The sequence below is a fragment of the Molothrus aeneus genome, chromosome 8 (genome assembly GCF_037042795.1).
Source record: "Molothrus aeneus isolate 106 chromosome 8, BPBGC_Maene_1.0, whole genome shotgun sequence".
Lineage (NCBI taxonomy): Eukaryota > Metazoa > Chordata > Aves > Passeriformes > Icteridae > Molothrus > Molothrus aeneus.
The window spans coordinates 19,859,553-19,873,619 of NC_089653.1; the positions used below are offsets into that span (position 1 = coordinate 19,859,553).

Genomic DNA, 14,067 nt, shown 5'->3' on the forward strand with positions numbered 1-14,067 from the left:
TTTTTTTGCATACAAGTTAGATATGTAGAGATGTTGAAAAGGTTGCTAATGTTTGAGCTTCCTCACCTCTGACCACTAAATGAACTTGACTTGGTGACTCTTGTTACAAAGGAGACTATGGAAGTAAATCAGAACTTCTACCAAGAATCTGAGGGATGGCATTGCTATTGTGCTGTAGCCTGGATGCTGATCTCTGGGTGTTATCACAGGATACATTCCTAATTTGCAGATGTACTGAGTGTCCTGAGGTATACAGCGTGACAGGAGTACTGATGTTGTTTCTATTTTTAAGTGGAATGAATTAATTTTGGGCTTGGGAGTATGTGTATTCATTCAAATGGTGAGCATTGATTTTTTGATTTTGCTTGTGTAAATTACAACAGAACTCTACCAGTCCTGTGTCCAGTTGTTCAAGATACTTATTTCAATGTGATGAATGGTGTTGATGCATATTATTCCATTAACTTGGCAGTAAATTTTTATTTACAGAGGAGAAAAAGAAGGGGATGTGAAATTTGATGTTTTCATCTGGCTCTGTTTAGCTTTTTTCTAAGGATTGTGTCATATTTTTGTTTTGTTGAGTTGCTGTTGTGGTCAAAGGATTAGAATTCTTTCTTCCTCAGAATCTTGTGTATATTGGAGGCAGTTAAATATTTCTTTCTGAGTAGATTGCATGTTTTAACCTCAGCGGAAGGAAATTATATGGAACAGGCTTGTAATGATAAATACTGGTATATTGTCACTGAGTGTAGTGTAGGTGGTTCTGGTTTATGTGGGTGTGATGGTGTTGTTCCAGGCCTCGGGAATGTGAGGTGTACTGGATCTTAAGGGGGGCTGGAATCGGGAGGAAGAAATGGAAAGAGACACATATTCTTGATTGGTGGTGGATTATTTAATTGTCAGCTTCACATGTTACTTAAATACACTTGTGCACTAGCTAGGCTGGGTAGATTATGCAGATTTCTTTACTACCTGATCCTGGGATGCTCAGTTGAAATATTGAACGAGAATAGATCAAAGATTAAGTTGATACAAGAAACTGCTTTCTCATTCATCTTTACTCAGCAGTCCTGGAGAGCTGCACTGTTGCTATCAGCAATTTCAACTTGTAGTGTTTGCCACTTGCTGGCTTATTAAGTAATGTTAAAATATTTAATGTGAAATTATTTATGCATTTAGTAATATCATGCTTACTAATTTGGAGTGAGGCTGAAAGTTGAAATGTAATTTTTATCAATAATGCTGTTTAGGAATATGAAGCACGGACAGGAAGAATGTATAAACCTCCACCCCCATCATCCAGACGTAAAAATATTGAGTTTGAACCACTTTCAACTACTGCTTTGATTCTGGAGGATCGACCAGCGTAAGTATGAGTCTGCTGTGCAACTGAAGGACTGAATTTTAGCTAAAATTCTCAAGTCTTATGTGAAAGAATGGTTGGATTATGCTATCCCACATAATAGCCTAACAAACTTCTCAGAAGAGCCTTTAAGTGAATCACAGTGTATATGAGGAAATTTTTTCTCACTGTAATGGAGCCACCAGTCTGTAATCTACTGTGTCTCACAGCTGTCTGTGACCATGCTCTGGGCATCCTCAAATCTTCAGGAATTTTCTTGGTTTATTTCTTCCCTGCTTTCTCAGTGTGCACTTCCTTCTCCCTTATCCTCCCTTCCCCTATTTTGGAAACTTAAAACATTTTAGGTAGGTAATACCTAAAAGTGCAGCTGAAGGCAGGGAAACAGCAGTTGAAGATGTAACAAAACCCACATAAAGTACAAATAAGAATAGTGATAAAAAATGGGTAATGAATTGGTCAGTATTTTCGGATATACAGTCTTCAGCAATTTGAAGGAAAGAGAAAGGACCTGCTGACTAAGAACATAAAGAAAACAAGTGGAGCAATGTTTTCAAATTGCACCATGGAAAAGCTTGTGATGGCACTGTTAAATGTTTGCTCTAATCACTCCAATTAGGAAATGGAAAATAAAGCATATTAGTGTTTCTTTGGATATTCTCTCTGGGAGTGTATAAACTCATTCCTTGCTAAGACAGATATATTCTGAATGGAATTACAGATTAATATGAGTATTTGTTTTCATAAGTGCATTATTTATTTCTTTTACTGTATGGTAGAGGGGAAGATATGCAACAACTCAATTGCTGATGTTTTTCTTTACTTTTGCAGTATTAGAATTCACAAGCCAAGATAAATATGCTTTTACAAATGACACTTGTTTCAAATTGGAGTGCCACCCCAAGCATGCAGTGTGTTGCCACAGTCTAACCTTTGAAAATACATTCCGCTCTCACTTTCATTGAAAATATTAATAAGTTATTTTGTCTGCTTGTATGAGAGAGGAGACAGAAAACTTTTTAAATATTAAAATGACAAAACTGTTTTCTATTTTTTTTGGACCATAGTAGACTAGACATTAGTTAAGAGGCTGAGACCAAACCCTGTGTTCTAATTTGCTTTGAAGTGAGTCTCCTTGGTCAAGAGGAAGTGTGTTTAGCAATTAGGGGATCATTATGCAGCCAAAAAACAAACACATTTTTATCTGGTGAACTTTTAGACTGCACCAAGCTTCCTTAGCTTCAGCTCTGACATCAGTGGTGATCTTCCCTTTCGTCCTTTGGCAAACTTACATTCTTCTGTGAGAATTTTAAGAGGTTAACTACAATGTATAAAAACCTTTACCTTTTATTGAAAATACTTCATTATAGATTTCATATGAACATATTATTAAAATACACATGGCCAGAAATGCATTGGAATAAATAACTATATGGTATATCTGCATTTTCCTTTTGTCACTCACTTGAGCATCAATCCAGATGTTCAACAAATTCAACAACCTTACTTTGGGGGAAGCTCTAGGAGAACTAAAATACAGGAGCAGCAAACATCTAGTAGTTCTCTACAGCTGTTAATGGAACACTGACAGTATGGCAGCCCCAAAGCTCACCTTTGAGAGAAACCGAATTTAATCCTGTTCTGAAATGGTCCAGAATGTCATTTGTGTGTATTGAATTCAGGAACAACTTGTTTTCAGAAATCTTCCTGCCAAGTCAGTGGAGGAGGCTTTACGTCATCGACAGGAGTATGACGAGATGGTGGCAGAAGCAAAAAAACGAGGTATGTCAACTGCCAGCAATCACTGTAATTCCTCTCCACTCTGCTGCAAAAATAAAGCAAATCCTGGCTTGTAGGCAAGTGGTTACATTAAAGAACCTCTTGTGTAATGTCTGGGTTATTCTCTGGTGCATAGGGGCACGCAGTTTAAAACAGAACTCAGTTATCAAATTGCTATTCTGCTTCAATGAACGTAGCTAAGTTCAGAATGCAACTTAACCTTTCATTTACTTTTTAAGGAAAAACTTAATTTTTTAAAAGTACTTGTGTAGTAGAAACTTTCTGGATACTTGGACTCTTTTTGCAAGCTGTGTTGCTGCAGTTGCCACTACGAGCCACAGTATAATAAAGCTGACTGCTTTAAGATCTGGTTTCCTAAGAATTTCAGATCAATTTCAATGGGAAGAGAGATGAAAACTTTGGGGTTATTTTCCAATCAACTGTACCTGTGTGAACCTTCTTATTCCCACTAGGCATGATTAATTTAAAAAACAGATCTGTAGCATCTGGTACTGTGTCAATCTATGAATAGTTGTTGAAAGGACTTTTGTAGTCTTGTGCCTAGTATTCAGGGAATAAGCTATTTTAAGAATCTGTGCTGCATGTTTTACTTGGGCTATTGTCAGAGATACAAGCTTCTGAACTGATTGATCATCTATGGATCCATGGCAGCTTACTTTGAAAGATGCAATAAGAAATCCACAGCATTTGACAATGCATTTCACTCTGCTCTTGTGGTGTGTTTCTTGTAAATTGTGGTCTGTGTTCTTTAATAATGGCATCTTTGGAGGTTCAGCCATGTGTGGTGTTTTCATGTGTGTGCCCTGGTTTGTTAACTGTTGCTACGGACTCAAAGCTTCAGTAAAACCTTGATGAAGCTGGTCAGCCATCTCTGTTTACCAGGGAGGGCATGTTTACTCTCTTGATGTGACCAGTGCATGCTTAAATAGAAAATGTCCTGCAATTTCACAGTGGTTCTAAGTGATGTCAGGAGAGCATTGGTCTGTCCTTCTTTTAGCCTTTTTGATAAGAGGAATCTGCAAATCATCTTTTTTTTAACAGAAGGCAGGACATTGTTCTCTTGTTCAGCAATGTGACTTTGTCTTAGGTCTTTAGGTCCTGTTTCCAGAAAAGAAAATAAGAATCCTTTTAGGTGGAAGCTTCAGTAAAATTGAGATAGTTTTAAAATGGATGTAGAATTGCACTTTTAAATAACAAAATTATCCATAAATATTGCTGATTAGTCTAATGAATGAATAAGGCTCAGATGAAATATTGTATGAAAATCATGAGTGGAAAAAGAGCGCTGATGATGTGCTTGCTTATTAGTTATCCTGTGTACTGCAGAAGAGAATTATCTTAGTTTTCTAGCCTGATTTTTGCTTGTCTAAATCACTCTATTTGAACAACATAGCTTAAATTTAAAAACGTCCAGAGAAATACACCTACAATCAACAGAAATAGTACATGCAACAGTAGTTTACCCTCGATCTTTTAGACATCTAATACTTGGGTAGTAGCTGAATAATTTACCTAGTAATTTGTATACACTAATACAGAATTATTAACATGTTATGCCTAACAGAAATTAAAGAAGCACATAAAAGGAAAAAAATAATGAGAGAGCGTTTCAAGCAAGAAGAGAATATCGCTAGTGCTATGGTGATTTGGGTCAATGAAATACTACCTAACTGGGAAGGCATGTAAGTAAAGTTCTGCTGTATAAATGAGGCAAGCATGGCTTGTTTCTCCTCTGGAAACTGAGGACCCACATACCTTATTTTCCTTTTCTGTGTTGTCAAGAAGTCAGTTTTTGTTGCCATGATATAGTGTGAGGTCATTACAGAGCAACATGAAATGTGCTTTCTGGGAGCTGAATGTTTGGGGGTTTTTAATGGGGCTTTAGCATCAACAGAGATCTTTGAATATTGATTTGGTAAACAGTGTGTTATTTTGCTTGTAAATTGCCCAGTGATTTTACAAAACAAAAATGTGCAATATGTGCCTTTTGTTTTTTTCTTCTCCCTGCTCCTGTATATTAGGCGTGCTACCCGAAGAGTTCGAGAGCTGTGGTGGCAGGGATTGCCCCCAAGTGTACGTGGGAAGGTTTGGAGTCTAGCTGTGGGAAATGAGTTAAACATCACTCCTGGTATGTTCCTAATAGATCACATGTTAATGCTAAGTTAAGTTGATTATTTTCAAAGAAAAATGTGAGCTTTTGTTAAAAAAAAAAATCTATTTCTGTAAATCAGGGTATATTTCTTTCTGAAGAAATGTATTTTATAAGGCTGGGAACAATTGTGTTTTACAGTTAGACATTTTAGCCTCATAAATTATGGAAACAAGGTTCAAAACCTGCTTAGAAAAACATTTAGTATTTTAAGAATTAAGGTAGTGCTTCCCCCCAGAAAACATTTTTTTTGTTTAAAACTGAGAATTTGTAGCTTTGCTTTCTTAAGGGGGTGAAAAGGGGAATTGTTTTATTTTATGACTAATGATTGATGAATTGTAAGCATTTTATTCAAAAATACAAATCTGAATTATGTAAGGCATGATTTCCCTGTCATAATTTGCATGTTCACAGCAGAAAGAACAATACAGTGCACCCAATAAAACTGTGTATTGTGGTAACCATCTAATAGACTCGTCTCCTGCCCCCAGTGATGAAACCAAATAACCAGAGCCAAGAATGCTTAGCATGCTTTTGTCTTGGATGGGTGCTTTTCTTAATACTTCCCTTTTGGTTATTGGTTTTGTTTTGCTTTCTTGCAGAACTTTATGAAATCTTCTTGTCAAGAGCTAAGGAACGATGGAAAAGCTTCAGTGAGACAAGTACTGAGAACGACATAGAAGGTGAGATCTCCTGAGTGCTCAACAACCTCCTGTTCACTTTTACAAACCCAAGAAGTCTCACAAGTTCTTCTTCATTTTCAGCATTAAGAATACTTGTTAAAAGTTCTCAAAGAAATTCCCTACTTAAATGTTTGCTGTCCTATAACAAGTCAGTGAGCGAGGGGCTTGGCACCACTTACCGTATCAATAAAAGACAGATTAAAATATTGCATGTGCTACTTTCAAATAAATGTTTCCTTTGAAGTATCAAGACTCAGGCTCTCATGAAAATACTAGATGAAATACAAAAAGAAGAAACAGGAAACTCAATTACAATACATGTTCTTGCTTAGCTCTTCTTAGATGGGTTCTCCTCAGTATCACGTCCATGATTTTGGGAAAGAAAAAAGAATATCCTCTATTTTTTAGTTCTGAAACTGAGAGGTCAAAAATACAAAACATGACATATTTCAGATCCCACTTGTATTTCCTTGCCTGCCCAGATGGCCTTTCCTTCCAGATCTATTAAGTGGGGATATTAGCACTCTTTTGTCAAATGCAGTTTATTCACTGGCATACTGCTGTCTCCTGTGCATGTTCTTTCTGTTAAAAATAGTATCAGTGATGTTTTTAATGTTGGATGTCTCCTTGTTATAAAGGTTAACTCTTTGTGCTGTTGACTGATAGTTTTTAAAATGCTGCCCTGTGATAGTGTCTTTTCCATTACTTTAGTTGTTTGTGCTTGCCATAGGGATAGCCCTGTGACTCATCTGAAGGTTGTCTTGAGACAAACAATTTATAAAAAATTCGGTGTGTATATGACTGTAAATATGCTTATCCTTGGAAAACATGTTTGCAATGGCCCTTGGTCTGTGGAGTGGTGGTTTGCTTGTTCTTTTGTTGTGGGGGGTGTGGGCTGTCTTTGGGGAAAAGCTTAGGTAATCTGTTTTTTTGAGAGGTAATAGTTCTGGATGGGAATGAAGGGAGAAGGAGCTGTTTTAATTGTGCCAGATGTCCTGGGAAATGGTGTAATAAGGGAAACTGAAGAGTGATAGAATTTTCATCTCTGAAAAGCAAGCAAGCTGACAGTGCTTATTACTAATCTTTGGTAGCAAAGTCTGGAACACCAACTATGATAGTTTTAGGAAGACTGGAATGAAATGCTGCTTTCCAGGCTACAGCAGAGCAGGTTCTGTTTAGCTGTTCATCAAATTGTCATCTTTGCTTTCCAGTTGGAAATCTTGTCTGATTTAAGCCCTCTGAAAGAGCTCTTTCCCCAAGTCTTTTACCTGTATTTTTCCCACATTTTCACTAGTGTTTTTATCATGCCCCTGTGGAGAGGATTGAACAGAGATAATTCAAGGGCTAGCAGAATTTCTTCTGGAAGTTTTGGATGAATGCTGCCTTCCTTGTCTTTATGTGCCTACAGGAGTTTTGTTCTGAAGTTTGTAGAATTGATCAGCTTTAATAAGTGTTGGTTTTGCTTGCAGATGCAGGTGCATCTGTTGCTGATCGTGAGGCCAGTCTGGAGCTAATTAAGTTGGATATATCACGCACATTTCCATCCCTCTATATTTTCCAGAAGGTGAGATGCCTTTAACTTTCCTTATGACAGCTTTAAAATTCTGAATAGTTAAACAAGAAACATAACTGGCCAAATATGGAAGAGTTTTTAGAAGTTGTTTGGACTTCTTAAATGTTCTTAAATTGAGAATAAAATAGAGACACTTAGTGATGGACTATGAGGTTTTTTTTCCCTTTGAAAATGTATGAAATTCCTGTTAATGAGATTCCTATTAATTAATTGATTCCTATTAATTATGAAACTACAGGCAGAAATGAGAGTATTCTCACTGCTACAGAAATCTTGATGCATTTTCAGGCTTTATGATTTTTATATAGCTATTATGTGCATACATGTATAGAAAATAAGATGCAATATCGTTATACAGTAATTTGCACTATGAAGAATTAAAATATCCATTGTCCCTGAAGAGGAAAGTCCAACCTTGGATCTGTACCAGATATCCTCATTTTCTATTATGTACTGGTTTCTGCTGAATTATTTCATGGAATTATTGTTACTTTTCTTTTAACATCTCAAAAGCATTTGTGGTAATGCTTGAAGTAAAAGATGGTATTACTCTAGATATGAATAAAGCAACAATTCACTGGCTCACTTGCCTCTTAAAATATCAGCTTGTTCCTTTCCTGTATTTTTTTAAATAAATATTTCTTTTCTCCTTCTACTCTCTCCTCTTATTAGGGTGGTCCTTATCATGATCTCCTTCATAGTGTTTTGGGAGCATATACATGTTACAGACCAGATGTGGGATATGTAAGTATTTGCTGTAAAATGTTTCTAACATGACAAATAAGCTTAAGATGTTATGTATTAAAGTATATTGAATAAATAGGTGTTCTAAACATTATGCTACAAGCATAATAATAATTTATTATGCTTTAATAATTAAACTTCGGCAGTTATTTCATAGCAGTCACAATGATGGTAGTTCTTAGAGACAATTAAATAGCTGAAAATGTACTGAATGTCATTGTTGAGTATCTGGATTGCATGGAAAATTTTAAATGGGTGTGTTCATAAGACATTATAGTTCTGACAGAGTATCCACAGGGAAAAAAACCCATAAGGTGTTAGTGGGCTTCCAGTTAGCACCTCACTTGTTCTGTCTTACTTTTTCTTCCCCTGTTGCCATTTCCATAGTGATACTCCCTGCTTCACTACTGCACATCCTAAAATCCAGAAATTCCTTCTTAGTGTCTTGCTGACACAGAATAATCACTCCCTCTGAGTTCAGTGAAGATTAGACTGTTTTCAGCAAACATTACTGTGTTTAAAGACAAGCAAAAAAAACCCCATTAAAAAAACTGTCAAAAACCCCTGAACAAACCAAGTAAACCTACCATCTCTCTGAATGGTGTTAGCTTACAGAAGCATTTAAATAATGAACAGTAATGAAGAAAAGGGTTTTGTTTTACTTTATTATTCCTGGGGGTATCTAGGAACATCTTTCACAAGCTCTAATGCTTCAGGGCTCAAAAACACTTGAAAAGTTTTAAGTCTCATCCATGCAACAAAGCATTATTTAGCACAGGGTGTGTCTTCCTCTCTAAATCAGATATGCTTGGGACTCTGCATAAATAACTAGTCGGTTTTTTATGTTCAAATGTTTTTAGGCCTGAATTCTGTCATCTGTGACCTCATTTTTGGAGACTCTCCCATATTTTTAAAGTGAGATTACAAACTCTGCAGGTTCTGAGACTGCTTGTTCCCAGGGTGGAGTTTCAAAAGGCAAATAAGTAATTTTTTGTGGATAAGTCTTCTCTTTTCCATCAGAAGTATTGCTAGTCTTGATATTTCTTATCACATTTTTAAAATGTTAATATGGCAGTAAATGTAATGAAATCTTATTTCCACACCTATTTATCCCCCAGAAATGGAAAGCTGATTGTCTGTTTCTGATGCATATCAATACTCTTTTCCCTAGTTGGTTAAAATGCTGACTGCATGGGTTTTTTTTTAATGAGAACAGGCAGCATGAATGTTTAGAGACAGTGGAATAAAGATGATTGCAATTGAAATTGGTAAAATTATTGTTAGCATAATGGGTATTCAGATCATCACTTAACTACAAGAATCATGCTCTTTACTTTTATTGCAGGCTAAAGTGTTTTTGGGAGAGTAATGGTGGAAAAATGTAAACTTGCACTGCAGCTAACCACCTAGAAGTAATTTTATATATGTGAAAAATTATGGTTTGACAAGTGGAAAGGCATGTATTGACTGTTCTGAAACAGAATTTTGTCTCAGTTCCAATGTATCTGTCTGGGTCTAAACTGTCCCATATGTGAAGTTTTTCTCCATGACTGCTTTTCCCATAGTTTAACAATGAACTTGAGGCCAGGTTTTGTTTCTCATGAGCTCTGCATTCACTCTGTGTGGTTTTAACTTTCTTGTATTTCAAGTCCTGAGGACTTGTGATCATGAGACCTCCCAGAGCGTCTGAACTGCTGGAATCAAATTGATTGCATGCATAAAAATAATTTATCCACGTTGTTTCTATTCATCTGGAAATGTTATGCAATGGTACTTGATAAATTGCAAACTGTAAATATTTCCATTTCCAAAGATATAAGATCTACTGAACCTACTCACCTTTATTTGCCCGATGCTTTTCCCACTTGAAGGTACAAGGGATGTCCTTCATTGCTGCTGTGCTCATTCTCAATCTGGAAGAGGCAGATGCTTTCATTGCCTTTGCTAACCTTCTAAACAAGCCATGCCAGCTGGCCTTTTTCCGTGTGGATCACAGCATGGTATGCACAGAGTTTTCTGGTTTTGGACCTTAACGTTCTTTTGACTTGAAGCATAGTTGTTTTATTGATGACTTCCTGGTGTCCTATTGAATAATGGAGAACTTTAACCTGTGATTATAAAACTGAGAATACCAGGTACTAATCCATAGAACTCATTCTCATGTTTTGATTTCTCCTCTAGAAACATTTAATCACTTTACTTATCCTAAGGAGTCACATTGTGCTGTCTTGACATCACTTCTTGGTGGGGTTTGTGTTGGTTTACAACCAAACATTCTTTTGATGACTGCTTATCATGTGCTTTACTGTCCCTACAGATGCTGAAATACTTTGCAGCCTTTGAAGTATTTTTTGAAGAAAATCTTCCTAAATTGTTTCTTCATTTCAAATCGTACAGTCTTACTCCAGACATATATTTGATAGACTGGTGAGTTCATAGAACATATTGAAAACCTAACCTTAGAACTGTTGGGACACTTTCTACTTTGCTATAGGTCTTTCAACATTGGAATAAAGCATAAAAAAGGCATTCAGTAGGTCTTGTGTAATCATGAGGAACTGTTTTGTCTAACTGTAGTTCCTCTGGCCGGCTTCAAGCTTTATTAAAAGGGATGTATTCAGTTAAAAAATGAGACAAACAGGAGTTCTGTGCGTTCACTTTCTTGTTGCTGTAGTTATGTGACATAAGTAGGGGAGAGGAGGCTACTACATCATAGCAGTACAGTGTACTGTGATTGTAAGTGACTTGATGAAATGAGCATAGTCAGCTACTGAAGGAAGCATGACTGTAGGAATAGAGACTTTAAAGTAGAGAGAGGATGAAATTTAAGGCCTGGTTTGAAAAGGGATAAACTTGAAAATGCAGTGAAAATTTTGAAGTAAGGAATGTTCAAAAGCAGAGAGTAGCAAGCTCTGTGTGTGTCTGTAATGGAAGGCACCCTTGAAGAGTGGTAGTGCTGTCAAAAACAGAGTATCTGTTTGTGTGCATAAGGATGAGCTTCATCTAGAATTATTAGATTTTTGTGATTTTAACATGAAAAATTCGAAAATGTATCACAGAAATGTAGCTATTGATTTATCATTAGTACATTGGTGGGATGCAGCCCTCTATTGAGATTAGCTGTGGCTTTAGATTTAGTTTAGAAAACAAATGAACAGAGCTGTTAAACTCTATGGCTTAAATGGGAAAACTTAAGTCACACAGTTGTGATCTTTGTTGCTTAAGTTCTTATGTGTTTATTATACTTTGTTTGAGTATGAAGAGATTTGTCACCTTTCTAGCCAGAGCTTTCTAAAGGAGATGGCATTGAAATGGAGGATTTCCTGTGGCATCAAAAGAGATGGGTTTCAGAGTACAAGTTCTGACTTCAAGAACTGGAGAGCTGTGGATCATTGAAATAGGGGGAAAAAAAAGTGTATAAAATAACTTGTCATCTGCTTACTTTGAACTAATGTAACTGAGATTTAAAGGAAGTTGTCTTTTCATTTTTCTGAAATAAATTTGTAACTCTTCCTTTTTTTGTTCTTGACTCATTTGTAGGATCTTTACACTCTACAGCAAGTCACTACCACTTGATCTGGCCTGTCGTGTCTGGGATGTTTTCTGTAGAGATGGAGAAGAATTTTTGTTTAGGACAGGATTAGGTATCCTTCGGTTATATGAAGATATTCTCCTACAGATGGACTTTATTCATATAGCACAGTTTCTAACAAAACTTCCAGAAGATATTACATCAGAAAAGCTTTTTAATTGTATTGCAGCTATTCAGATGCAGAATAGTAACAAAAAATGGGCACAGGTGAGTTTCTTGGGAATAGATATCAAATCTGACATGTCAGTACAAGAATATATGGAGCACCTCTCTTCGTGATTATTTAAGCTGCTTGTCTGACTCCTTAGCAATGGGCACTTCCTAGTGTCTCATTCTAGAAATTTATCTCCATGCTAATATTGTGGCAGTTAATACTGATATTATTATAACACTGGCAGCCTTCATATTCATTCAGTGATTTACTTTTCCAGGTGTTTGCCTCACTGATGAAGGACAACAAAGAAGGGGACAAGAACCATAGCCCAGCACCAAAAAGCTAATGTTGAGGTCCATTGGAAACGTGGAAAACCACTGGATGACAAAGAAGTCTTCATGTCACTTCTATGTGGGAAAAGCACTAAAGAAAATGTGAAAATGAGACAGAAAAAAGACACAGCTCTCAGTGGAGTAACGAACTGATGAAATCTTCACCCTTTTGCCAGTATTAGTTTTTGCCATGGGAAGATCTGATTTCACACAGAATACTAAAACCTATGAACCTCAGAAGTGGAGAGTTCATATTTAAAACTTTAAAAGAATCAGATCAATGCAATAAACATTTGTAATAACTTCTGTTGGTACTTTAAGCAAATTTTTGAGGCATAACTGTTTTTAAAAATACCACAAAGGCACTTTTTGGAGGGGATGAGGGAAATGCTAAATCTTAAGACCCCAAAACTGCTATCCAAACCAAATGCTTTGGTGCAAACATTACCTCCACAATTAACAATTTGCAAGTATTGAGGACCAAATAAAATGGTTTGGTGTGTTTATGTGCAAGGTGGTTAAGATTTGGGAAGGGGTATTGTCTTATTTACGTGTTTTGGTTTTTTTTAAGTTGCAGCTTCATTCTTCAGTCTGGGCGAATGTAATTAACTCAGGAACTGTAGACATATTGTGCCCAAGCCTAGAGCAAAAATAATCTGAATTTTAAAGAGTGGTAAGAACAGGGCTGCTATTTTCACTGTACAGCTTTCAGAGCAAGTGGTGTTTAAGCATTTGTTTTGGTGTATTGATTGTGGAGTAAATGGAGTGGGTATTCTGTGAAAGGGTTTTGCCACCAGAAGTTTTATATTGTCGAGCCATTTCCAACTAAAAAATACTTGTATGTAATGGTGAACACTAGAAAATGACAAGGCTATCTACAGGCTTTTGTGTTCTCAATGAAGCAGCCACTTTTAACACATGGAAATAATGCAGACACAGAATTGTTTTTGAAACTGTCTTTTTATTAGTGTGCAATACTGAAATCCAAAAAGCATCTGTTAAGTGATAATTCTCTAACATCTTTTAACTGTGAGACATAAGGTCATGCTGTATGTGTCACGGCAAATATTTTCAAACATTTCCTGTTCTTGAAGATGCTGTACAACAACCTGTGGTTGTAGGGGACAGAAATTTAAAATGCATAGCACTGCAGGTGAGGAACACTTGCACTCTCTTGATCCATTTTTTGCTAATATTTAATGTAAATAAATTCCTTACATGTGGGTTTTTGTAACTGGTCCCTCTGGAAATCAAGTAAAAATTACCATTATGTATTTTTAAGTGCAGGAGGCTTCCAGTTGTCTGGTGTTTTAAAAGCAGAGTCTGCATAATCGGGGTAAAGATTTAGTGTGGTGTAACTTGCGTTGCTATCTGGTTTAAAATCTACATATATGCTACTCATAACATTACAATTTGAAATGTAAATGTCTGATTTTTCTTAACTTATGTATTCACTACTTTAATTGGATCCAATTTGTCTTATATTTTTGTGTTATCTTGTACAGTTTTCTTACTTTTCAACTATAAATCTGTATATAACTGTAAATAGAAGGCTCAAGCCTTCCTTTAAGACCACTAGTACCAATTCCTGTGTAAATAAAACTTACATTAGCTGCGGGCCGTGCTTCTTTCCCGTTGCCGCCGCCCAGGCCGCTCCTGTGGGCGGCTCTGGGCCGGGGG

The 14,067-nt window shown here is 36.4% G+C and overlaps 1 protein-coding gene across 1 annotated transcript in view; it reads left to right on the top strand.

Annotated features, from left to right (window-relative positions):
* The window catches only part of TBC1D12 (TBC1 domain family member 12), a 41,620-nt gene extending 27,616 nt beyond the window's left edge, over nucleotides 1-14,004 (top strand). The window contains 11 exon segments of the mRNA XM_066554205.1: nucleotides 1,251-1,366; nucleotides 3,060-3,142; nucleotides 4,725-4,842; nucleotides 5,182-5,288; nucleotides 5,912-5,992; nucleotides 7,462-7,556; nucleotides 8,238-8,309; nucleotides 10,181-10,309; nucleotides 10,627-10,736; nucleotides 11,850-12,108; nucleotides 12,333-14,004. Of these exon segments, the coding sequence (XP_066410302.1) occupies nucleotides 1,251-1,366; nucleotides 3,060-3,142; nucleotides 4,725-4,842; nucleotides 5,182-5,288; nucleotides 5,912-5,992; nucleotides 7,462-7,556; nucleotides 8,238-8,309; nucleotides 10,181-10,309; nucleotides 10,627-10,736; nucleotides 11,850-12,108; nucleotides 12,333-12,401 (1,239 nt within the window). The 3' untranslated portion in view covers nucleotides 12,402-14,004.
* The last annotated feature ends 63 nt before the right edge of the window (nucleotides 14,005-14,067 follow it).